The sequence below is a fragment of the Neodiprion fabricii genome, chromosome 7, assembly GCF_021155785.1.
Source record: "Neodiprion fabricii isolate iyNeoFabr1 chromosome 7, iyNeoFabr1.1, whole genome shotgun sequence".
Lineage (NCBI taxonomy): Eukaryota > Metazoa > Arthropoda > Insecta > Hymenoptera > Diprionidae > Neodiprion > Neodiprion fabricii.
The window spans coordinates 3,253,740-3,276,956 of NC_060245.1; the positions used below are offsets into that span (position 1 = coordinate 3,253,740).

At 38.0% G+C, this 23,217-nt stretch overlaps 3 protein-coding genes and 1 long non-coding RNA gene across 6 annotated transcripts in view; 2 read left to right on the forward strand and 2 right to left on the reverse strand.

The window, feature by feature from the left end:
• Positions 1 to 16,053, forward strand: part of LOC124186467 (growth factor receptor-bound protein 2) — a 35,572-nt gene extending 19,519 nt beyond the window's left edge. The window contains exons 1-6 of one of the 3 annotated variants that reach the window (XM_046578216.1): positions 8,345 to 8,872; positions 11,827 to 11,924; positions 12,118 to 12,237; positions 12,423 to 12,588; positions 12,774 to 12,947; positions 13,629 to 16,052. In XM_046578216.1, coding sequence (XP_046434172.1) covers positions 8,795 to 8,872; positions 11,827 to 11,924; positions 12,118 to 12,237; positions 12,423 to 12,588; positions 12,774 to 12,947 — 636 coding nt within the window. In that variant the 5' untranslated portion in view covers positions 8,345 to 8,794 and the 3' untranslated portion in view covers positions 13,629 to 16,052. Of the gene's footprint in view, positions 1 to 8,344; positions 8,873 to 11,826; positions 11,925 to 12,117; positions 12,238 to 12,422; positions 12,589 to 12,773; positions 12,948 to 13,628 lie in introns of those variants that run through there. The other 2 variants (XM_046578215.1, XM_046578217.1) reach the window with 2 other exon arrangements.
• Positions 6,801 to 7,629, reverse strand: LOC124186470. The gene is made up of 2 exons (XR_006871677.1): positions 7,509 to 7,629; positions 6,801 to 7,430 (listed from the first exon to the last, which is right to left on the reverse strand). It is a non-coding gene; the product is annotated as an uncharacterized LOC124186470 (long non-coding RNA).
• Positions 16,054 to 18,557: 2,504 nt separating the features above from the next.
• LOC124186466 (40S ribosomal protein SA) lies at positions 18,558 to 20,824 on the forward strand. The gene is made up of 6 exons (XM_046578214.1): positions 18,558 to 18,688; positions 19,148 to 19,310; positions 19,393 to 19,598; positions 19,811 to 20,098; positions 20,204 to 20,428; positions 20,642 to 20,824. The coding sequence occupies exons 2-6, from the start codon at positions 19,178 to 19,180 to the stop codon at positions 20,741 to 20,743; spliced, it is 954 nt and encodes a 317-aa protein (XP_046434170.1). The 5' UTR covers positions 18,558 to 18,688; positions 19,148 to 19,177; the 3' UTR covers positions 20,744 to 20,824.
• A 67-nt stretch (positions 20,825 to 20,891) lies between these two features.
• Positions 20,892 to 22,277, reverse strand: LOC124186588 (SUN domain-containing protein 1-like). The gene is made up of 6 exons (XM_046578420.1): positions 22,260 to 22,277; positions 22,119 to 22,167; positions 21,768 to 21,925; positions 21,437 to 21,604; positions 21,245 to 21,328; positions 20,892 to 21,170 (listed from the first exon to the last, which is right to left on the reverse strand). The coding sequence occupies exons 1-6, from the start codon at positions 22,275 to 22,277 to the stop codon at positions 21,009 to 21,011; spliced, it is 639 nt and encodes a 212-aa protein (XP_046434376.1). The 3' UTR covers positions 20,892 to 21,008.
• Positions 22,278 to 23,217: the final 940 nt, after the last annotated feature.

The following is a 23,217-nucleotide window of genomic DNA, read 5'->3' on the forward strand; positions in this document are numbered from 1 at the left end:
GCCAAAAAACGGTTTACGGGCATGCCACATACAATATTTTTTACGGTATGGGCATTGAAAAGCAAAACGAAGAGTGAGATTACGTCGCCCCATCTGTTCGACGAAGCTACTTTATTCGGCAGTTTGGGATGCGCACATCGAACTGCGCATCAAAACTGCGGAATAAAGACTTTATTCCGCAACTTTGTTCGCTGCCGTATAAAGCGTCACTTTACGGAACGAAAACTGCCACAAAAAGTGGACTTTTCAATGCCCATGTCGTAAAAAATATTGTAAATATGCATGTATAGTTTCTCATAAAAAACTTGTAGATTGTCATGAAAATTTTTCTACTTTCAGTAAAAAAAAAAAAAAAATAAATCTGCAAGATACTACAATTTTTAACAAAAATTTGACAATTCTTTACGAAAAATTATGGATATTGAAAAAAATTTTCTACGATATGGTACCATATGCTTTCAATTACTGTAAAAATTCGTAGTAGCGGAATTTTTCACCAGGGTGCTACATTGTACAGTATTTTTAGATGTTATACGTACGTGCAACTTTTAAACTTGGTAGTATACCACACGACCGTTATGCGAGACACGTGCGTAAGTAAATATGACGTTGAAACGTCACGTCTGGGTACGATGTACCTCTAGTCAGGACATGTACACCTATAGATAAGGTCGGTAGGTAGGTAGGTAGGTAGGTAGGTATCTGGTTTATGCCGTTCGGCCAAATAACCTATTTGGCAAAGGGAATTACGGCCGCTCAAAATACTCTCGCTAATATCCCCTTGCTCAGTTTATGCAGCAGGAATTACAAATTTAAATGTGTGTGTGTGTTGCAGCAGGCATTATAAATATATTTTAACATCTAGACGTGTATATACATATATCTATTGATAGTGTTAAATAATTTTCACACTAAACTTCAGTATCTGCACTGTTAACGGTACAGTAAGTGCTCTCAAAAAAAAAAAAAAAAACGGAGACAGGTACAAAGCAAATCTATGTATAAACAAATAATTGAGTGAAATAAAACAAGCCTGCTTTGTCATTCCGTTGATTGCACTTTCTACACGCTTCTCCACAAATTCGGTGTCATGTGCAACATGTGTCTATCGCATACAAGTATTTTAGGTATTTCCCGACGAACATGAATAACGCGCGGAGAAGACCGCTGCACGACTTAATAATAAACTGTAAGTATAATTCCGAGTTACCGGCGTGTAAACGATCGCCGTGGTCGTCAATGGATTGTAAATAAACCGCGGTGCGTCTCTACTGCAAGGCATCTAATACTCTATAATATACATTCTGACGTATTATACATACCTATACTAATATATTCGTTCATGCACACGACCACTACTACTACTACGACTAGGACCGTTGAAACTACACTACACTATACGTCTGAGTAAGCCCCGCACACCCGCATATCGGTATAGTAGAGAAGGTACTGATTATGAATCAGGGGATTTATTTCTAGAGACGAACGAATGAATGAATGAATGAAAGTGGAGTAGATACATACATCTCGGTGTGTAGGTATGTACGATACCACGTGCCTTACGCATATGCATGCATGCGTGCACATACGACTCGATTCGGTACGTGCCATTGTGTGTATAACACATGTAAAACTGGGACGGAAGACGAGAGACGCCGAACGATATATGTATGGATATGGTACATATACCCACACATATATACATACTCCCACACAAACACATGTTTAGCTTTGCCACCCGTTTCCCGAACCGTGTGTACGACGGCGCAAGCCACGTGTAGTCTTGTTGTCCGGTTCTATGCATAATATACACACATGTACCGCATTGAAATCCCCGCGTAAGATCGTTGACACCTGTCGAACGATTTACGTTATTCGTTTGTAAAGCTTCGTTTTGACATTTTGGCAATTTGCGATTCGCGTGAGAATAGAATTAACACGCTTGTTTTCCAATCCATGTTCAAATCCCATGACAATATACATAATATGATGCAAAATACATATGGGTAGTAACCAACAAATACGTAACCAACTTTTATAGATTATGCACGGAAATGTTAAACTACTTCGGGTATATCGTATTAAGCAGATGGATGACTTTTCGCGTGGAGACTAGCTTTCTAGGTACATTCATTCGTATTTTGAATTGAAAGATTAAGTCCCGGTTCGATTGAACAGAACAACAAAAGCGTAAAACGACTTTCGCCCATGTATCAAAATTTTTGTTACACGCGATTGTTCGGAGAAATGGATAATAATAATCGACAAAACGAAGGCTGCATATTATTCTTTACTTGTACAAAATTCATATCCACGTTTCCTTTTTCCGGCATAGAATTCGAACGAAGTGTATTACGTTACTTCCTTTTTTATGAGGATTAAGTCATAAGTAACGTTACACGTGTTTAGGAAAAAGTCGTTACTTCGCAGTATATTGCAAACCCAACTCTTTGAATGTATTTCTAAAATCAAGCAACAATTATGATTTTTTGTTTTCTTTCCCGCATTATGTTTCGTTACGTTAACGTTACGAAACTTCAGTTTCACTACTGTTTCATATCCAAATCGAAAGTATAATAGCACAGGCATCAATGGAGATAATATAGTATATACTTATACTACGCTCCGTCGCAGATAAAGAAAATAAATAAAATAATATAAACAAATACGAGAAGATGACTGGGCCAAGTTACACATTGGTCGAGGAACCCTACCGGGGCCTACCGCACATTGACATCTATGTACGTTAATTGTACGCGATGCCGCGGTATATGTGGCACCTCGTAGAGCTTGTAATGACTCACTAATATTTACATACTTATATTTCAAGGCCTCTATATTACTGTTATCTAAATTGGATTATCGTACGTATACGGTGTAACGGGTGGGAGGACGATGACCTTGACCTAGGACAACGCGTATCTTTATACGTAAATACAAATCTTGAATGCACGCGTGTATGTGTGCGTGTACCACGCGGTAGTAGGACTGACGTAAAATGTATCGCATTGCGTTAAATAATCCCTATGCACATGATTTCGATCACGTGTCGGTGGGATACGGTTCGTTATTTTACACACCTACGCCCACGTAACAAAGCTTCTTCGGTATGAATAGACGCACGAATATACACACATTAACACAAATATTGTGTAGTTGTCACGATGAGACAGGTGGTTGTTACAGGTATTCGATGTATGTAAACGTCACGATCCTATTACTGTAATCGCATGTACATATAATACATATGCTTATATAAAATAAAAATACAGTCAAGGCAATGGTTATAACCGTTTGAGGTAAGCATAAACGTGTTTCCTCATCAATGGACATGGGGATCTTTGAATCCGAGCGGGGGTTTGACGATTCGTATGAAAATTAATGGAAAAAATTCAGGCGTATACAGTTCCGCGTACCTCGAATTCGACGGACACGAAATATGGGACTTGTGTGTATTGAATTTCATCTCCGAAACGGTCTGTGTATATAAGGACAAGGCATAGAACTTATTCCCCCGCGGGCCAAAATGCTGCTCAAGAGCAGATGGGGATATTTTACCCCTGGTAAAAAGCGGGGCGGTTTGCTGGCTGGCTGGCTTGCCTGCTTGCTTGGCCTGCTGGCTTGCTGTGCAGGGTTTAGAGCCCCGCCGGGTGTTCTGCCACGACTGCTGTTTCAGTTTACAGCCTTAAGTCCGGTTTACAACAGATGCTAACGCCGCAGTAACCCTGCGGCACACTTCGACACCGACCTCACGTACGCAGGAATACCTCCTCTCTGTGCGCGTGTGCGTTGCTCTGTGGCCGCAGAAGGCGCTGCGTTCGTTGTAAACCAGACTTGAGACCAGAATAACCTGACCGCTGCAGCGCTTCATGCGTGTTTGTGCACACAGGCATAGAACGGTCTGTAGAAAGAACAGCCGTGGCTTAAGCCCCGTATACAGAATCGTGTTGGAAAATTTTCCGTTTTCTTTCGTATCGGCTTGAATTTTTGAAATTCGAACATGCTGAATTGACGAAAAATTCCACGTTGAACAACAACTCGTATGACAGTTATCGCAGCATGACGTTGGTATGTTAAGTATTTAATACACGCACTTGTTACGAATGATTCGAACGTGGGCGGATTGTGGGCGGGAATTTCTTATTCACACACAATTGAAAAGCGTGGTTCATGTCGTTTAATGCCAAAACAGACGAGCGTTGGTAACGCGATTACATCTTTTCTTCAGTTTCCAACGAAGGAACCACGCTAATTTGAATTACAGAAAATTGTACACGGGGTTTCCGATCTTACCGACTGAGATGTCATCGGTTCTATTTTAACCATATCATTGCCAGATGGCGATACCTCGTGGGGGAAATATATCCGCAGGTCGCGGTATGATGCGATTCGATCGATATTTAATCGGCAAAACGCGGCCCGTGGGAATAGATTGCGCTGGGATTCGTGGCGGGTGGATAAAAAATTAAAAGGATGGGAGGATGGAGGCAGAGGCAGGTACGATCAATTGGGTTAATTGCCAAGAATTACCTGATTACTTTCCTAACTATCGCAAAATTCATCAATAATGTACAATCCAGTTGAAGAAAATGAGTTAGGTACCATCAATCGAAGTCTGGTTGGCACTCGATTCGTAATCGCGCATCTAGAACGCGAGTTCTCTTATACTGGCCGCAGCACGCGTCAGCGAATTACGTCAATCGCTCGACTGACGCAAGTCTGGTAAGGGTATAATGTAATTTTTTTTTCTTACTTATTTCACATCTTCCTTCTTGTTTTCCAACTCCCACCACGTATTCGTTGCGATCGCAATCGCAACACGATATGATTTGACAAATTGGTCGTCGCGCGCGTTTTTCGTAGATTTCAAAATGCTATAATTCACTTTGCTTAAACCATACGTTCCTCAAATTATAACATACGTGTTATCAATCTTTGTGTGATAAAAATTTTATCAAACTTTCTCTCGATTTATATGTCTGTACATTCCTATGTTATATACATGACGATATATTGGGGTATGTATTTATTCCTTGAAAGTATAACGTCGAAAATTAATGTATCGGAGCTAGATTCCTTTAAACTAAATTTTAATTTTAAATCCTACTCAAGCAACCGATACCAACTTTCTCAAAAATGAGATAGGGCCGTGAATTTGAAAGCCATATCTTCAGCGATAGTTAACATAGTCATCGTAGTAAACCAGATGAAATGTTTGTTATATTGACCCACTTATCATTCCGTATAATTAACCCTAGTCGCTTACACCTATGGAAACTTCCACATTACTTACACAGGGTTACTCAAACCCCAGCCAACTTTGGAACGTTTTTACTGTGCGCAACATTACGTTATGCACAGTTATGAGTTGAACAAAATCTGAGACAAAACTTAACAATTCAGAAATCGATTCCGATCTTAGTTTTGGCAAAAAACCATGGAAGATGTGGGAGAAATTCTTGAAGCAAAAAAAAATAAAACGATACGCAATACATAGATGGGGTCTCTGAGAGTGAAAAGTTGTTTCATCCTTCATTTTACTTGCACAAGCAACCCTGATTCAAGCACGCTGATTTCAAAATTGTACGTTAAAGTCGGTTCTAGGATCAACTCGACCCCGTGTAAGTGACTAGGGTCAAGTATCAAACATTATCATTATCAATCGCATCATTATTTTGGTGTTGAACAAAACTAATGAAATGAAAAGATTCTCCATTGTTGATTTTCTCCGTAGCCACGACGGTGACAGAATCAGACTCCAGCTGTGGTTTTTCTCGCGCTGTGCGGTCCGTACTTTCCCCGTCGTCGAGCGTCTCTCTATCTCTTCATCTCCCGTGCTCAAACCCGCAGTTTTTCTCAGACTCGTCCCGTCTTCTTCTCTCTCCTTGCAGCCCTTCTCTATCCCGCTCTTCTCGTTGCAGGAGCCGCCCGTTTGTCCGGGGATCGCATTTAAGTACCTTTCATCTTCTTTTCGAAGAGACGTGCATGCATGCATGTATTATACCTGTACGCAGGTATACATAACCGGAGAGCGACCTGCATCGAAAAGGGCAGAAACTACGTGCGAACTGTAGGGCCGTCGTGCTTCTTTCTTCTATTTTTCGTTCCTCTTTGGTGGATCCTTAAGGGATGTACAGGCATGCGCAGTGGACGATGTTGCTTGACAATGATAGACTTAGCCGAGTTCACGTAGAGGAACTGAACCCAACCATCATCGTCCACCATATATAGCTATATATCCCACTTGAAATAAACACAGTTCTCATTCTGTCTCACTCTTTTCATCATCGTACAGTCGTTGGACATGCGTTGGGCAGTATGTGAAAACTCTTTCATCTCTCTATCGTATGCAGCATCGTATGTGGGTAGCGTTTCCCGGATACATTGGTTAATAAAGCTGCGCAGTAATAATACGACGTAACACAATACAAATATAATACATTTATCAGAATGAGTCCTTCTTTAATTCTCGAAACGATCCCGATTCAAAGCAAAACGGTACGAATCGGTTATTTTAGCTGGGTACTACCTATCAATCACACTCGATTTTCAAACTCCTATTAGTCCGTTATTATGGTATGTTCAATTTCGTCGATGAGTTTCGTTCTACGCCGGCAGACAGGCGACGTCCGATACTTTCGACCTTCCGGCGGAATGGATCAGTGACCGCCACATATGATTCACGCACAAAAATTTATCTTTTTCTCTTATTTGGGAAATTACCGTTACCAGAGATATGCACGCAGGTTTCACACCGTGGCCATGGAGGATATCGCAAGGAAGAATAAATACGACAGGTCAACAGTTTAACCGATAATTTATTATCCGGATACTGAATAATTCATAATATGCGTACATGTATAGATATACGTATGTGTATACATGTTGTAACGCGTAAATTTTCGTCATTGTCTCTGGCCGGAATAATCAGCTCGAACAAGGTGTACGTATACACCTATATGCTAATTACACCTATCTATACCTACCTGTGCATCAACGATACTAGTATACAGTTGCGAATTTCAAATCGATCTTATGGTTCAAAATTCATTGTAAATGAACAAATATTTCTCTATTAATTTTTAACACCGTATTTTATTATAATTCATCCATCATTTCTACGAATGTAAACTTCCACTCGCTAAACCTATACGCATGCGCGTTTATTTGTTTGTATGTACATACATACATCGACGCAGAGGATAGGCGGTTGTTCGTGTTTCATGAAAAGAAACGTGCCTGGCTCTGCCGAATGACGACAGCAGTCGACAGGCTTTTCCTCGAGCTGTACAACCGAGTTGTTGCCGACTGCGCATGTCGCGTATTCCGCGGTCGCGAAGTAGTCCCAGAGGTAAAATGAGAAAAAAAAATGGCGTTCATGTTGCCGCGTAGAAATGTACTCGAACGGATTTTCCGCAATTACAATAACCCTGCGAAACGCCTGGGGTAGTCAATGGGAATACGACTTGATAAGCGATAGGTGGGATAAACTATCGGGTGAAAATTACCAGGCCCCAAAATATCGTCGGGCTGTTTTAGTACCGACGTGAAACGACGCAGTGGCAGCACCATCGCTAACCGGGATCCCCAGGAGAAGGCAGGAGGTGCAGCAGCGGTCAGTGGCGACCGACGGCGGCTGATAAGCGTAAGCTTAAAGCAATGGGTTATAATTCCTCGAAGTATGCAATTGCGGTGGTCGTCGTGAACTGATGACAGTTTTAACGGTTTACCAATAAAAGTTCGTTCCGATTAATAAGGAGCAATTAACGCGGCGAACATTATTATTTAACTTTCTTGCCGCAAGAAGACAACCGACCGAAATTATAATGAAAGATTACGGGTTCCGTTTCTGCTAGTATCGCGTTTCGCTACCGCTACTAATACTACTACTGGCTCCTGGCACTCGTGTTTCGATCGAGAGGAAACAGATATCGTTCACAGTGTGTTGTTTAAACCATACAAACGCGAACGTGACATAGATACGCGTCTCGGTGCATAAGTAAAACGTTTCGAAAACAAAAGAGGAACGATAAAGAAAAGGAACAAGAGTTTAACAACACCAACACAACAAGTTTAGAGGTACAAAGAGAAGGAACGAGAGAAGGAAAAGAAAAATAATTTAAAAAAAAAATAAAAAAAAACAACAAGCAAAATAAAGAACCCAGCTGCGGTTTTTCGTTACTGTCACAAAATCTACGTGTCCGATTATTATCAACTGGTGGTGTATGTTGTATACTGTGCAGTTTAGGTTGTTCTTCTTCTCTCAACAGGCTATATCAGAGGTGAAAGAAAAAAAAAGAGAATATATATATATATAATATATATATATATATCGAAAGGCGACCGACGGGCGTCGAGAGGCGAACGAACGGCCGATCACCATCCACGGAGTAGATCCGCAGCTGTGATTTTTTTTTCCTCATTACATACGGCGATACGTGGTACCCATAGGCTTATTATACCCAGTCACACTGCGTGTGACATACGAAGGAAAAGAAGAGGAAAAACTACTCTTCGATTGGGTCGTTTGAACTTTGTGTCGAGGTGGACGTTGTTCAAGGCTGGTTCGTGCCAAGGGAGAGACGTTCGTTTATTACCTACCTAACCGAGAACCCGTGACGACGACGAAGACGACGACGACGAGGACGTGGAGGAGGACGAGGACGAGGAGGAGGAGCAGGAGAACGATTGATATCGCACGCATAAATTCTTCGGCGAAATATAACAAATATAACGCACTTGCCAGGATTCAACTTGGATAAATAGATTCGGATAAAGGGAGTGAATCATCACCATGGAGGCGATAGCGAAACACGATTTCAATGCGACGGCCGACGACGAGCTCAGCTTTCGTAGGAGTCAAGTATTGAAGGTTGGTACGGCTCACCCTCTCCTCGCCGCCCTTCCCCGCCCACCACCGCTCTCGTCATCTCGTCGTTTATCCATTCCTCTTCACACAATGTGTCTATTTACTTATGCATACCCACATGTGTCGTCCTAGACGGATCCTGTATAATCCCTGATCGTGCCATGGCAATATTTATCCCATTTCTTACGCCTCGCGCTGTAAATTAAGCGCAAATAACACGCTTCTTATCTTATCTATACTTATACCATACGTGTGATGTATGTAAACGGGGGACAGCGCGCATATGCGGAACATGTTTCCTAGATAACCGAGGTGAAAAGAATAGCAGCGGTGATTGTATGGAGGGAAGAGAAGAGAAGAGAAGAAATGAACAAAAAAATTAAAATAAATAAAATAAAAACAAATGACGAACGATCGCTTGTTCGACTCAACAACGTTACAATGTGTTCCACGCTTTTTCCCTACGTGTTTTTTTTTTATTTATTTATTCTATTTTACCCATCGCCCTGTCATCGTCTATTTGATAAAACTAAAGGAAAGGAGGAAGAACGATATCAACACGGGACAAGGAAAACGGGACACGCACACGCGCATACACCCGCAAAAAGCAGTAACGAATTCTTTTATATCATCAGCGCCATTCTCCCAATCACCAAATATAGAAATACACATACGTATGTGTGTATGCATGCACCTGTGTGTTCGCTCTTCGATCTCACTGATCCGCACTACGGATGGTGGAGGAGGATTTTATGGCGTTTCGGGATTTTGCAATCTAACAATATGACATTTCGTAATACAATTGTCTCTACGTATGGCAAAAGAATTTTTATTCCTTGTTAATAAGTTGGCTAGTTTTTTTTTTTATAATCGCCTACACCCTTAATTTTTCATTGCGTTCATCAATTTTGTCTACTATCAATTCTTTCATCCCTGATTTGCGCTTTGGTTGCAGGTTCATGAATCGAGAAAATTCGATACCAATCGCCTTTCTGAATTCATTCAGCCAATCATGAAAACTTTCTTCGAATCTTGCTTATAGGTATATCCATCTGAGTCTTTCGAATTGTATTTTATTAACAAAAAAAAAAAAAAACAAAAAAGAAGAGAAAGGAAACTCGCCAATATTTTATTGGCAGCTTCCTTTCTTCGGTGATCGCGCTATCTATGCTTCTCGATCGTTTAAAAGATCGTTAGTACCAAAATAAAAAAAATAAAAAAAAGCTGCTGAATATTTTATGACAGCGAAGCGTCAAGTGAAATATATTTGTACATTTAACATAAAGAATTTTTATGAAAGAAACGAAACGACGACGTTTTGTTGCGCATACGTTAATCGTTCTTACTTTGTATACATTTGATGATTATTGTATATTATTTCGACATCGGAATGAATATTATTTGTGGAAGTTTGTCATTGTTTTCGGAGTATCGTGTTTCTCCTACGCGTAACTACATTGTCGTAAGAGTTTATGACGAAACGAGAAATCGAGAATATTATACATAAGCACGTATGCAGGGAACTGAGTCTTGGGATTTCTGAGACTGACTCTGACACGAGCTGAATATCGTGTCCAAGTTATGCCATAGCTATTTTCTGCTTGGGCAAAACTATACTCGATCTTCTCTCTTATACCTATTTATAAATTTTCATGAAACCATGCGAGAAACGTGGATAGATACCCACGTAGGTATGAAGGGAAACAGAGCCTCTCCGGTTCTTCCTCGTCTAGATGATTTCGCGTTTTTTTTAGGAACGGCGACCAACCAACGAACCACGATCCCATCCGCAAATTTTCGACGAAACGATCAAACTTGTGAAAAAAGTAACGCATCGTAAATTATGTAACGGGCGTCGATATTGTAACGGATTTACGAAAGTAAATCGGTTGGAAAATGTCAGCACATTTATAAAAAATTCTATAAGTGGCTGCAAGTGGCGCCATTTTTGTGGAGAAATTTAGCAACTCTAAGGGAATGACTAGAAATGTATGTGCAGTGTAGTAACATGCATTCTATACGTCCTAAAAATAGTACATTTCAAGTCGCACAATGACGCAAAATTTCTTGTCCATGTTGAGAAATTAAATTGTATTTCGTTATGAAATTAAAATAAAGATTGAAAGAAAAACTTGAGATAGAAACTTTTTTTCGCGGATATCCGATTTTCAAAATTTTAAAGTTCATTCCTTTTCCTATTCCTAATGAAAGGTCAGACATCCCTGTTTGTTATCCCGTTAAATCGATCCATAGAATTTATTGTTAATAATTAATTTTCACAATTGATAAGTTATATTCTAGAAATGACATTTCATACTAAAGAATTCAAGATCATTCAAAAATTATTGTCACATTACAGAGGAGGAAAAAAAATGAAAAAGACGAATAACAATAATTAGTATACAAACAGATATTTTTGTCTCAAACTTTGGCATCTATTATCGTCTAAGATAAGTTTCCTCCTTTAACAACCGCTGCATACATTACTACACGAAAATATCATTTTAAATACCCGTATGCTCTGGCGTTCCTTTTTTCTTTTATCTTTTGTCCTAATCAATAGGGTATTTAAATACCACCTGCTTATCGTTATGTTGATATCAGTTTCGCTCCTCCTTTCCTGCAAACGAAACTCATTAATCTTACGACCTTGGTTCGGTTTGCTGCTGCTACTTTGGTGGTGGAAGCTGCGATTATTCATACATGTATACTTGCGCAGCATGTATTATTACCACACTGACCAGCATGCAGCTGGCTCCGTTATCAATAGGAAGACAAGAGCAGCAATGACAGAAAATTGAAAAAAAATCGGTCATTTTTTATAGCTGGGGATTTACCTTTACATACATATTCAATTTTCCAATTTCTCTATTTTCATCATCTCAAAAGAACAATGCACAAAATACACTGTTCCTTTGATTTTATAAATAACTGATTTAACTTTCTCTATTTATTAGATTTTAAACATGGAAGACGACATGAATTGGTACAGAGCAGAATTGGACTCTAGGGAAGGCTTGATACCGAGCAATTACATTGAGATGAAGAATCACGAGTAAGTTTGACGGCGTATTTCTTTCTTAATGAGTTTCATTCCATTGTTGACCCAAGCCAAAGCCAAAGCTATATGAAAAAGGCGATGCTGACTTGAAAGTGCCTAAGATAACAAATTAAGGCTATGGTTGAAACAAGGGAAAAAAAAGAGAGAACCAGAACTTGACTTTTCTATTTTTGTTCCCTGTACGCAGCTGGTATTACGGGAGAATAACAAGAGCAGATGCGGAAAGGCTTTTGATGAACAAACGCGAAGGTGCGTTTCTTATCAGAATCAGCGAGAGTTCTCCCGGGGATTTTTCCCTGTCAGTCAAGTAAGTTTTGTACAAATATTCGTTTCATCGTTCGGAAAATGTCTAATTTTAAAAGTTGTTAAAACAAAGATTTGCGGTATTTGTATGATTTTTACCTCTCATAGTTTACAATAATACTCGAAGATATTTAACCATTTAAACGCTTATGCATAGCTTCGAATCGAGATATTATTTCAATTCCACAGATGCTCGGACGGCGTTCAGCATTTCAAAGTCCTCAGAGACGCGCAAGGCAAGTTCTTCCTTTGGGTAGTCAAATTCAACAGTCTTAACGAGCTTGTCGAATATCATCGCACCGCATCAGTATCTCGTTCTCAGGACGTGAAATTGCTTGATATGAAACCAGAGGAGGTGAGGAAAAATAACGATATGCTGCGAAATGGTTGTTCGGTCTTATTTATACACATATCGATACTAAAATCACTCCAATTAATCAATGAGAAGTATTAACTTCCAGAAGTGAAAAGTATCGGATGAATTTACTACAAAGTTATCATCGACGTTCCGTCTTCATTTGACTTTTCTTGTTATTGCAGTGCTTGGTCCAGGCGCTCTATGATTTTGCACCCCAGGAACCCGGAGAACTTGAATTCAGACGAGGCGACGTCATCACAGTTACAGATCGCACTGACCAGCATTGGTGGCACGGAGAGATTGGCAGCAGACGGGGACTCTTCCCATCGACTTACGTTACGCAGTATCACTCCTAGGTAATTGTTTAAATTACCAACTAATTTTTTATAATTTATAGATCGTTTCGGGTGCTTCTTTGTCATCTTTTTATCGTACACAAAGAATGCAAGCTCAGATCTACTTCTCTCATTTATCTTTATAAATTTATCACTTCCGTTTGTTATCCATACCTTTTCCCCTTTTCTCGGATGTGTATTTATAGCATTACTTTTCTTTGGATACGTTGCCTTTGATATACTAAATATTTATTACCTATTTCGAAAATTTTATCCCGCTTGACGATGACATATTTCTTATGATTTCGTAGTCATTTATTTATAGTCCCGAAATAAATGCGTTGTAGACTCGATTGAACTTTCTCTTCTTGAGTGTCGAGATTAGATAGGGAAAAAATGTTATAGGATGGATATCAAGAATATGACAGAGCACGGTAAGTTCTGTCTTCCTTTATCGTTTTGTACCTTGTTTTTGATTACTATTTGTTGATATTCAGTAGCATTTTATCGACGTTTCGATCAAGGTGCTTGGAGCAATTTATCGATACAGTTGAATTAATTTGTTCGTAACTTTTGCCAAAGGTGACGATTAGAAAATTGATCAATTTTCAGTCCTGCGCAGAGATTTTTAGAATTAGAAAATTTTACCGACATTGACGCACGATTTTTTTTATTTTTATTTTCAATATTTTTTTTACCAAGTTTTGAACAAAAACAGGCCACGCAGAGTGCCCAAAGGAGACGACAACCTCCGTCATCATCGTCATCGTCATCTTATCCTGCAACAATTACCTACAGAATTCGTATAACTGCGGAATTGATCAACAACATTCTTCAAACTACGCCAATGGAGTGGGCGTTTAGAATGTATTGGTGGTCCAGGCGCAGGGCTTTGTAGCTCTTTGATATAGGGCATTGAAATGATTGTGAAATTTTCGTTTCATCAGTTTTTAATTTCAGAAAATTTCGTTGATCACTGTCTGTTTTTTATTTCTCCCCTCTCTCTTTCGCTTTCGTTTCTTTTGGAATCCATCTTTTCTATCGGCAATATTTCGATCATTGCGTTCGTCTCACTTCGGAGAAACTTTATACTTACACAGGCACGCAAAAATGTGTCGGGTTACATGAAGAGGTGAAACAAGAGAGAGAGAGAGGAAGAAAGTAGAATCTACGGAATTAACACGTGAAAATAAACAAATGGATCAAGGACTGATGGCTCGCAAGCTTGACAACAAGATTTAATATTAATAATTTCTTAGCCTGCTTCTGTGGTTTTAACTGCTAACGAATCCAATGTTACACAATCGATTTGACGGAGACCTGATTCATCGCCATAATGTAATAAGCGCATTGTATTCGAGAACTCGAGAACTGGATCGGTTACTCCTATTTTCTTATCATTCATATTTTTGTTTTTCTTGTATCTTTGTGTAATTGTATGTTTCCATGCTTGCATTGTAATGTCAGTATAGACTGCTGACTTATCGAAAGTGTTTAGAGAGAAAGAGAGATAGAGAGAGGCAGAAGGAGAGAGAGATATCTATATAAATCGGAGCATCGTTTGTTTATGTATATATATAAATACATATATACATATACACACATATATATATATATATATATGTATATGCGTAATATTTATATATGTATATATGTATTTTCAGGACTTTCGATTAGTAGTAACCTGACATCGATATCCACCGACTTTGCTTTGATTTATCGTAACGTTTAAACCTATTATTCTCTTCTTATTATTGCATTTTATTTTATTACGACGTATTTGTCTTTTGTTTCTCATTTTAAATAATAAACATGTTCCTTGTTATGATTGTCTTTCCGTTTTTTTTTCAAATTAAATTTATTACACGGAGCCGACGATAACAACAACATCGACAATGTCCACGAAGATTATAAAAATCCAAATCGTTAAATGTTTCATCTTTCAAGAAAGCGTTGCTTGAATTCTGTTCATTTCTATCTATTATATTTGACCATATCTAAAGTTGTGTTTCCGAAATTTTCGTATCTTTACTGTTTTAGACTAGGCAATAAATTATTACCGTTGATTCTATAATTAAACGATTCAGCCATAGCTTTTTCTTTTTTTTTGTCTGATTGTTCACGAATATCTTCTGCGCTAATCATAGATTTCCTTATCTTCGTCTTCTTTTCCTTCGCCTTCATCTGTCACCGGTTTTTCCGTTGTTGTTGTTGAAATATCTTTCTCATATTTACAGGTAGAGAAAGACAATTATCCTGAGATGTATAATACTAATAGGTAACAGGTGGCTTACACAATATTTACACGAATACCTAAATATACATGTAATACTGTGTGTCGTAATATGTGATGGCGGGAACGGAGGGTTGAGAGAGGGAAGAACAATTTTCCACCTCCATGCACACGACACGACGGAACATGACACTTTGACTTCACATTCAATAGCATCGGCTGGTTATTAAACACGTACCTAAGCATATTATTATCGCGTACACGATGTATACGTATATAGCAGACACGTGTTAGTTTCATAAATTTTTACAGGAGAACAAATTTCAGTATATATATATATATATTCAGGAATGATCATTTAAAAATTGATGGATAGCAGTCTTAATATCATTATGTTAGACAAAATTAAAGGTCGTGGGATTTGTTCCATTCTTTCTACCCCTGAAAAAGTTTTTATCTTTCAGTCAAACATCTTGACCATCTTTAACCAATTCTACCGATTGGAAATTAGTAGTATCCAGTAGTATGAAACTAATTTCTTCCCTAAATAAGCATGGTGAAAAATTATTACACATATACACACACCCTCAAAGCGAACGGTATCGAAAATGCGAAAATGGAATGACAATATAAATAATGAACACATAACCGGGCGAAAAATAAGAAAACAAGAGAACGATGAATGAATAAATGAATAAATAAATAAATTAAATAAATCAATAATAAACAAATAAAATAGAATAAAATATAAGAAATATTGTATGTATATTTTTTAAGAGTTATATAATTTTTCTAACGATCTTCATAATTGTCCATCCTGTTTTCTTTGTAAACATTATTATTATTATTATTATCATTATTATTATTATTATTATTACTACCACTACTACAATTACTCCTGTTGTTGTTGTTATTATTATTATTATTATTATTATTATCATTATTATTAGTGCCACTGCTACTACTACTACTACTACTACTTCTACTACTACAACTATTACTACTACTATTATTATAATTATTATTATTATTATTATCATTATCACTATCATTATTATCGTTTAAATGTCGAGCAATTATTGTGTAATTATTATTTTTATTATTATCACTTATTATTGCGTTACGTTATATTTTATTATATATTATTAATCGTATACTTATGCATGAATCTCTTATTTGTTTTCGTATCACGTCCTGCCACTCAATTACCAAGAAATTATTCCCTGTATATTCTCCGGAAGTTCCGAATAGAAAATTGCTGTTGAAAAAATCGTGATTAATTTTTGATTTCTGTGTAAGAAACGTACTTATTTCAACGACGCGCACGAATTATTAGAATATTAATGCGGCCCGTCGTTGCGGAGTGAAGATCGAAACATAGAGCGACTGGATTGTTTATACAATAATATTCGGTAGTAATTGATTAAAATTAATGTGCAGATGGTTTTAGTTTTTTTCTCGTTTTCAGTGTAATAGTATTATCACTCGCGTTGCGTTTTTCCGTTTATGAGTTTTTTTTTTTTTTTTTGTCTGCTATTTTGAGTGGTATTTTTACTTATATTTTTTTCATCATTATTAAACGAACGGTGACGATGATCAGCAATGGTAAGTTGGAATCATGTCCTCGTTGATCGGAGAGTCATAATTACTTATAAAAGACTGGATTAAAGTTTCAACGATTTATAATACTTTAATTAGACGAATGAACTGCCATTATTTTTTAATCTTGTTCCAATAATCTCTTCTTTTTTTTTTTTCCACAAGGTTTTACTACGGTTAATGGAAACAAACATACACAGATTTGCTAGCGACTAGTTATAGTATGTAGCAAATAATTCGTTAGGAGAAATAGAAGAAAAAGCCTTACAGTAATGATGAACTTTTTGAAGGTACAGTCATATATATAATATAAATTTGTGTATACCGTAGTGGTAATTATGAATAATAGCGAGCTATTAGGATTGTGCCATTTTTAATAATTCTTATATGTATAGCAATAGTAAAAAATATGTCAGATATTGGGGCGTTATTATAATATTCTAGTATCGAGATTCATTATTATTCTTATAATACTTGGCCTTAAGACAACGGTAAAACGTCTCGTACTGGTGGGTATACTTTTTAATACATCGTCGCATAAAATTGTATGTTACATATTTCCTTTATTCACAGTCGCAGCTGAAATGAGAATTACACGATTTTAGTGGAAAGGAAGAGTAATAAAAATTTGGACAAATTGGTGTACAAAGGAGAGGAAAAATAGTACAATGATACGTCAGATACAATTAATATATGATTCTGATATTTCTGATTAACTCTTTCTCCCGATGCTTTTTTTCTATAATTTCTTTATCTCTAAATTTAATTAACGATCATATCGTTTGTAAATACATTCACTATTCACTATATGAAATAGTTAAATTCTTTTTCGTAAAGATTGCCAACCGGTTGTAGTAATAATATCATCTATATTATACAAGTTCAAAAACGGAACCTTGTATTTTTAGCACATGTATGAAGAATGTAATTACGTAATACGTAAACAATGTAAAAATAAACTTGATTCGAGTTTACTGCAGGACCAACAAATATATTACGTTTATTTATAACTAAGCACGTTGTGCTGTAGCCACAGTATAATACAAAACAACCGAACTGCAATATCGATTTATCATTTTTCTGTAAAAATACTTGGAAATAATTGCTACGGATATTTATAAATATTATTAGTACATAACTATATATAATAATACGACATGAAGTGTAAGCATTTTGCCAGATGTTTCTCCCATCATTCAGGTTTCACCACGAATGCATACATACGTACATAATATAATATACGCTCGGAAAATAATCTCTTCGTAAGTATAATTTACATACCGTGTACTCTCCGTCTTATGTATATCTAATGTACATAGAAACCAATGTGCACGTGTAAAAAGAGCGTAAGAGATTGATGATGAAATAAATTTTAGCACTACTTGTTTGCATTCTCATAAATAATACTACGATTATTGCGATTTTTTTTAAAACGATTACTATCACAGGATCATTTCTTCGAAACGTAACGAAGCAAGGAGAACGAGAGACTTGTAGCTGACCGTTAAATCGTTAACAGGTATATACCATGTATAATTAAATTAATCCAAGAATAAATTATTGTTTCCAAAGTATACTGTATTTGTACAAAATAACTACAATTTCAACATTTTGTATTATGAAAGTAGGTAAATATCGATTCGATAATTAAACTTCGCGCGCTATTTAATCACAATTTCCGCCATTAAACGCTCCCCGGAATAAATCCGCAACTGCACAACCGATCCTGGAATATTCAACGTTTTTGTGCATATATTTCCGTGATTAAAAGTTGGGTGAAAATTATGCAGATATTATTTTTCTCCGTTCTATTTAGGAAGACCAGAACGAGCTGGTTGAAAATCAAGTACGGTCTTGACTGACGTAGAATGCGTCCAAAATGACGGACCTTCTTTCCTGTTCAGGAAGTCTCCCAGTGGCATTGCCAAACGTGAGTTCAGTAACAAAAATCCAATATCATAATATTAGTTGACTAGAAATGGCGGTGAAATTAGGCCTAGTTGATCAGCGACGCCTTTCCTGCCTTGAAACACATTCCAAATGACAAAAACCTCGGTGCTTACGATTCAAAATTGAAAGATAACTGTCGGCGTGGCGAGTACACGTGTCAGCCTAGCCTCGAACTTCCACGATTCGCTGATTAACAATGAATAGGGCCCTGATTGATATGTAAATACATGATTTTTATTCAAATCATTTTCGTACCTTATTTGGTTATCTGCATAAAGTATGAGGTTTGGATCCAGAAAATGCAATTTCTATCTTCAATATGTGGAATACATATCTATCCGGGCACTGATGATAAGCAACATGTGAGAAACGAGTGTCGTTTTGGTCAGAATCCACAGCATTTCATTTCTCGAGCTAACTAAAACCCTTTGTATTTCAGGTTGAATCGTAGTTCAACCACAACGTTAAGATGTCGGGAGGATTGGACGCGTTAGCTCTGAAGGAGGATGACGTTACCAAGATGTTGGCCGCGTGCACTCACCTGGGCAGTGACAACGTCAATTTCCAGATGGAACAGTACGTCTACAAACGACGTGCCGATGGTGAGTCGAACTCCTCGTAAACTCTGTCGCGATCCGTTCTAAGTAACCGAGTAAAAGCAAAGGTCCAAACGGTTGTCTCCAGGTGTGAACATCATCAACCTCCGTCGTACTTGGGAGAAGCTTTTGTTGGCTGCTCGTGCTATCGTGGCGATCGAGCACGCCAGCGAGGTTTTCGTTATCAGTTCTCGTCCCTACGGTCAGAGGGCTGTTCTTAAGTTCGCCGCCCACACCGGCGCTACGCCAATTGCCGGACGTTTCACGCCCGGAGCGTTTACCAACCAGATTCAGGTTGTAACAGTTTTTTTCTCTCATTGAAGTTAGAGTAAATAATGAATACTAAATGATGAGACAATTTATGTCCAGAAAGTACATATGTTGGTACATAAGGCTTAATCTTTTCTGAATGGTGATAAACGAACCAAAAACTAGATTCCAGTGTTAGAAAAATCCCTCAACAGCATATGACTGATTCTTTTTTTGTTTTTTTCACACGTTTTAAGGCTGCTTTCCGGGAACCTCGTCTGCTGATCGTTACCGACCCTGTTACCGACCATCAACCCATCACTGAAGCCAGTTACGTGAACATCCCTGTAATTGCATTCTGCAATACTGACTCGCCTCTGAGATTCGTTGACATCGCAATTCCGTGCAACACTAAGAGCTGGCACAGCATCGGGCTGATGTGGTGGCTCCTGGCACGTGAGGTACTGCGTCTCCGAGGGTCCATTCCTCGCGAAACCAAATGGGAAGTCGTGGTCGATCTCTTCTTCTACAGAGATCCAGATGAGGTTTGTATTTTGTTGCAAGACACCGGAAGATCAGAGAAAATTCATCCGACTTCATCAGGAAACACAATCTTTTTCTTAACTTATGCACAACGATTTATTTTGCAGGCTGAGAAGGACGAACAAGCAGCAAAGGAGATCGCAGCACCGGCAAAAATGGACTTCATCAGCAGCGCCGAAGCTCCGCCTACCACTGAGGCTGGATGGGCTAACGAGGTTGCTGTTGTTCAAGCGACTGAAAACTGGGCAGACGACACTGGTGCTGCACCCGCAGTTGTTCCCGCAGCTGGTGCACCTGCTGCCTTTGCACCCAATGAGGACTGGGCTTCGCAGGTAAAACACTAACTACTTTAACTGAAACTCTCATTCGTTTCAAAATGCAAATATGTTTCGAGACCATATTCACTCAATGCTACACCAAAGTTGACCACACACAAATCTTGGACAAGCTGTATGAAGTTCTTCTGAATCCTGTTTAGGATCAATTCTTCGCGATTTGCTCCGCGAATTTGATGAAATTCTTCGATTGCGAACTCTTTTTCTCAGGTACAAGACGAGTGGTCGGCTACCCCGGCTGCCGCCACCGCAGCTGCTGCAGCACCTGCTCCTACCCAGAGCTGGGGTGGAGCACCGACTGAAAAATGGTAATCGCGCTGCTTTCAGAGCTGTCGCGTGTTACTAAATCACCTTGTAATACAATACAATAATAAAGTGAATAACTAAATCACAGTACGTTGATATTTATCTTTTATTTATTTTTTTTTTAAGTTATGCACACTTGATACACAATATTCGTTAAAGTTTTAAATGAAACGATCGTTTTCTGTATGATCGTCATGGCCAGTTACGCTACATTATTATTGACGAAATTAATGGTTTTTTAATCATTTGATTTCTTTGCACAGTATATTTTCTACTTTTCCTCGCCAATCTCAAGTCCGGGATCGTTTTTTTGATGACTGGCGATTTTGCCGTGAACTCTGAATCTGTAAATGCAGGTGAAATCAGGGTGACCCCAGTTCGATTGTATTTCAAGAAGAATTGTTTCGATCGAATACATCTTCACCTTTTTGTCCTGAAACGCAATTAACTTACATCATTAAACTGCACCAAAATCACAAAACGTGGCCAAGTCATGGTCAGTCTTACCTTCAGAACAAAGGTCTGCGAAGGCTGGCCATTGATGTCATACGTGAAACTATCTAGTCTTTGAAGAGTGTGTTCTATTATCGCCTGAAACGTGTGAGTAGATTGTGTAATTATAATAGTTCGGCGGGCGTATGATGAAGCGATAACTAATTGAAAGATGCTTTTAATATTCCTATTTTATTTCTCACTCACGTGAATCGAAAAGTCTCGCGGTGCCGAGTTTATCGAACCGGTTAACGAGGCTGAGACGGGTATGTGTTCGAGTGTAACTTTGTCGATGTGTGCCGCATGTGCCAGTTTCAAAAGTATCTTTCCGCTTGATCCTCGAAACGCCCAACATTCTCCTGCTTGAGTCCATGGCTAGAGGATTTGTACAGAAAAACTACAGTGTATCTTGAAGTATAAAATTGAATGGGGTAAAACTGATCAAACCCATTATTTGCTGTATTGATCCAAGTAAAGTTAAAGTGGGCTTTTTCCTTTTTCGTAGCAAATCAATGCACAACAAACCCAACTAACACACCTGTATCACTTTACGAGGTGTAAAATATCCCGCCTCCCAAATTGGAATACCAAAAAAAGTTATTTGCTGATGATACGGTTCATGATACGATTCTGTGTCAGGAGTGTCCAGAACTGCTCCACCGGCAGCCTCGGACGCAAAGTCTGGAAGGTCTTGGTCTGAACAAAAAACACCCAACAGCTCATCTACATAACTATGTATCATCGCATTGATGGTTCTTATTAAATTGAGAGTTCATGCGTAAGTAAAGAAATTCTTGAAACAAGTTTAAATCTTAAGTGAGCTCCAATCAGCTCCTTGTAATATTTTTAACTGTTTTGTATTCACTGAAGAGAGTTATTTTGTATGTACCTTTTCTACTGCTCAGCGCAATATTTGAGAGATCCTTGTATTGATTTTTCTGTAGAGGAAAAAAGTGAGACAATTTTGAGCATTTTTCATTCATCAATAATACAGTCAATTATTAATTGCTAAATATGTAAAATTCATCACCATTTTTATCAAGCTCATTTCAATATTGAGCGCCTGGTTCTTGAGACTTGCTAGTTCTTGTACTAGCAACAAATTTGACTCTGTCGAAGTCATCCCAATGCCAATGAGTTCCTCATCGCTCGATTTTACCACCTTGCCATAGGGATGCTCTTCGGGATACATCGACACGTCAATTTTCACATGCACCAATGTGTATGCTATTAATACACCTATTTCAAAATATTAACATTAAGTTTAATCTTTGTTTGTGTGTTCTTTTTTTTAATCTCAAATCTATGCTGACTCTTTCGAAAAATTTTCTTCTCGTCACCAAAATTGATGAATTACTTCTGATTCATTTGCAATACGTTGTCATGAAATCTCATCCAACTTGGGTAGTTATCAGTGAAGGAAAGAGAAGAAAATATAATTGTGAAAAAAGTTGGATTTCCTTTTCCTCTTATCATTCTTTTACTTTCTTCTGGACTGAGGTGAAATCAGCGTTAAATGATGAAGACATTTTTTGTACATATTTTATGTAGAATGTAAGATATCGTTCCAACGAAAATTTCATCATTCAAATAGATACGAGCTGTTGGTGCGATACCTGCTCCTAGAGCCATTATGGATATGATCTGGATCAGGGAGCTGAAGGTTTTTGTAAGAAAATTAACTATGAGTCGAGTATTGAGAAGTAACCACAGGTCGAGAGTCATCAATTTCATCGTCGATCTGAAAAGAACTATAATATGTCCGTGAGTTACCGCATATTTATATAATATAAAGAACAAAATCATTTTTAATACTTTGTAAATTTGACATGCTAAATTTTTCATTGCGACATTTATATACCACTGTGTTTATCACTGTGTACTTATGTGAATTAACTATACTATTTACATTTATTTTTGCGGCCGTCCATCGCATGTAAGGCTGATTTTCCTACGATTACGAATGCGTACGATATAATCCTATGATG

Bases quoted from the DNA above. Each gene is read 5' to 3' on its own strand.
- LOC124186466 (XM_046578214.1), top strand. From the start codon at position 19,178: ATGTCGGGAGGATTGGACGCGTTAGCTCTGAAGGAGGATGACGTTACC. The intron at 19,311-19,392 runs GTGAGTCGAACT...GGTTGTCTCCAG, and splicing joins CTACAAACGACGTGCCGATG to GTGTGAACATCATCAACCTC. The intron at 20,099-20,203 runs GTTTGTATTTTG...TTTATTTTGCAG, and splicing joins TCTACAGAGATCCAGATGAG to GCTGAGAAGGACGAACAAGC.
- LOC124186588 (XM_046578420.1), bottom strand. The intron at 21,329-21,436 runs GTGAGTGAGAAA...CACACGTTTCAG, and splicing joins CGCGAGACTTTTCGATTCAC to GCGATAATAGAACACACTCT. The intron at 21,171-21,244 runs GTAAGACTGACC...ATTGCGTTTCAG, and splicing joins CGCAGACCTTTGTTCTGAAG to GACAAAAAGGTGAAGATGTA.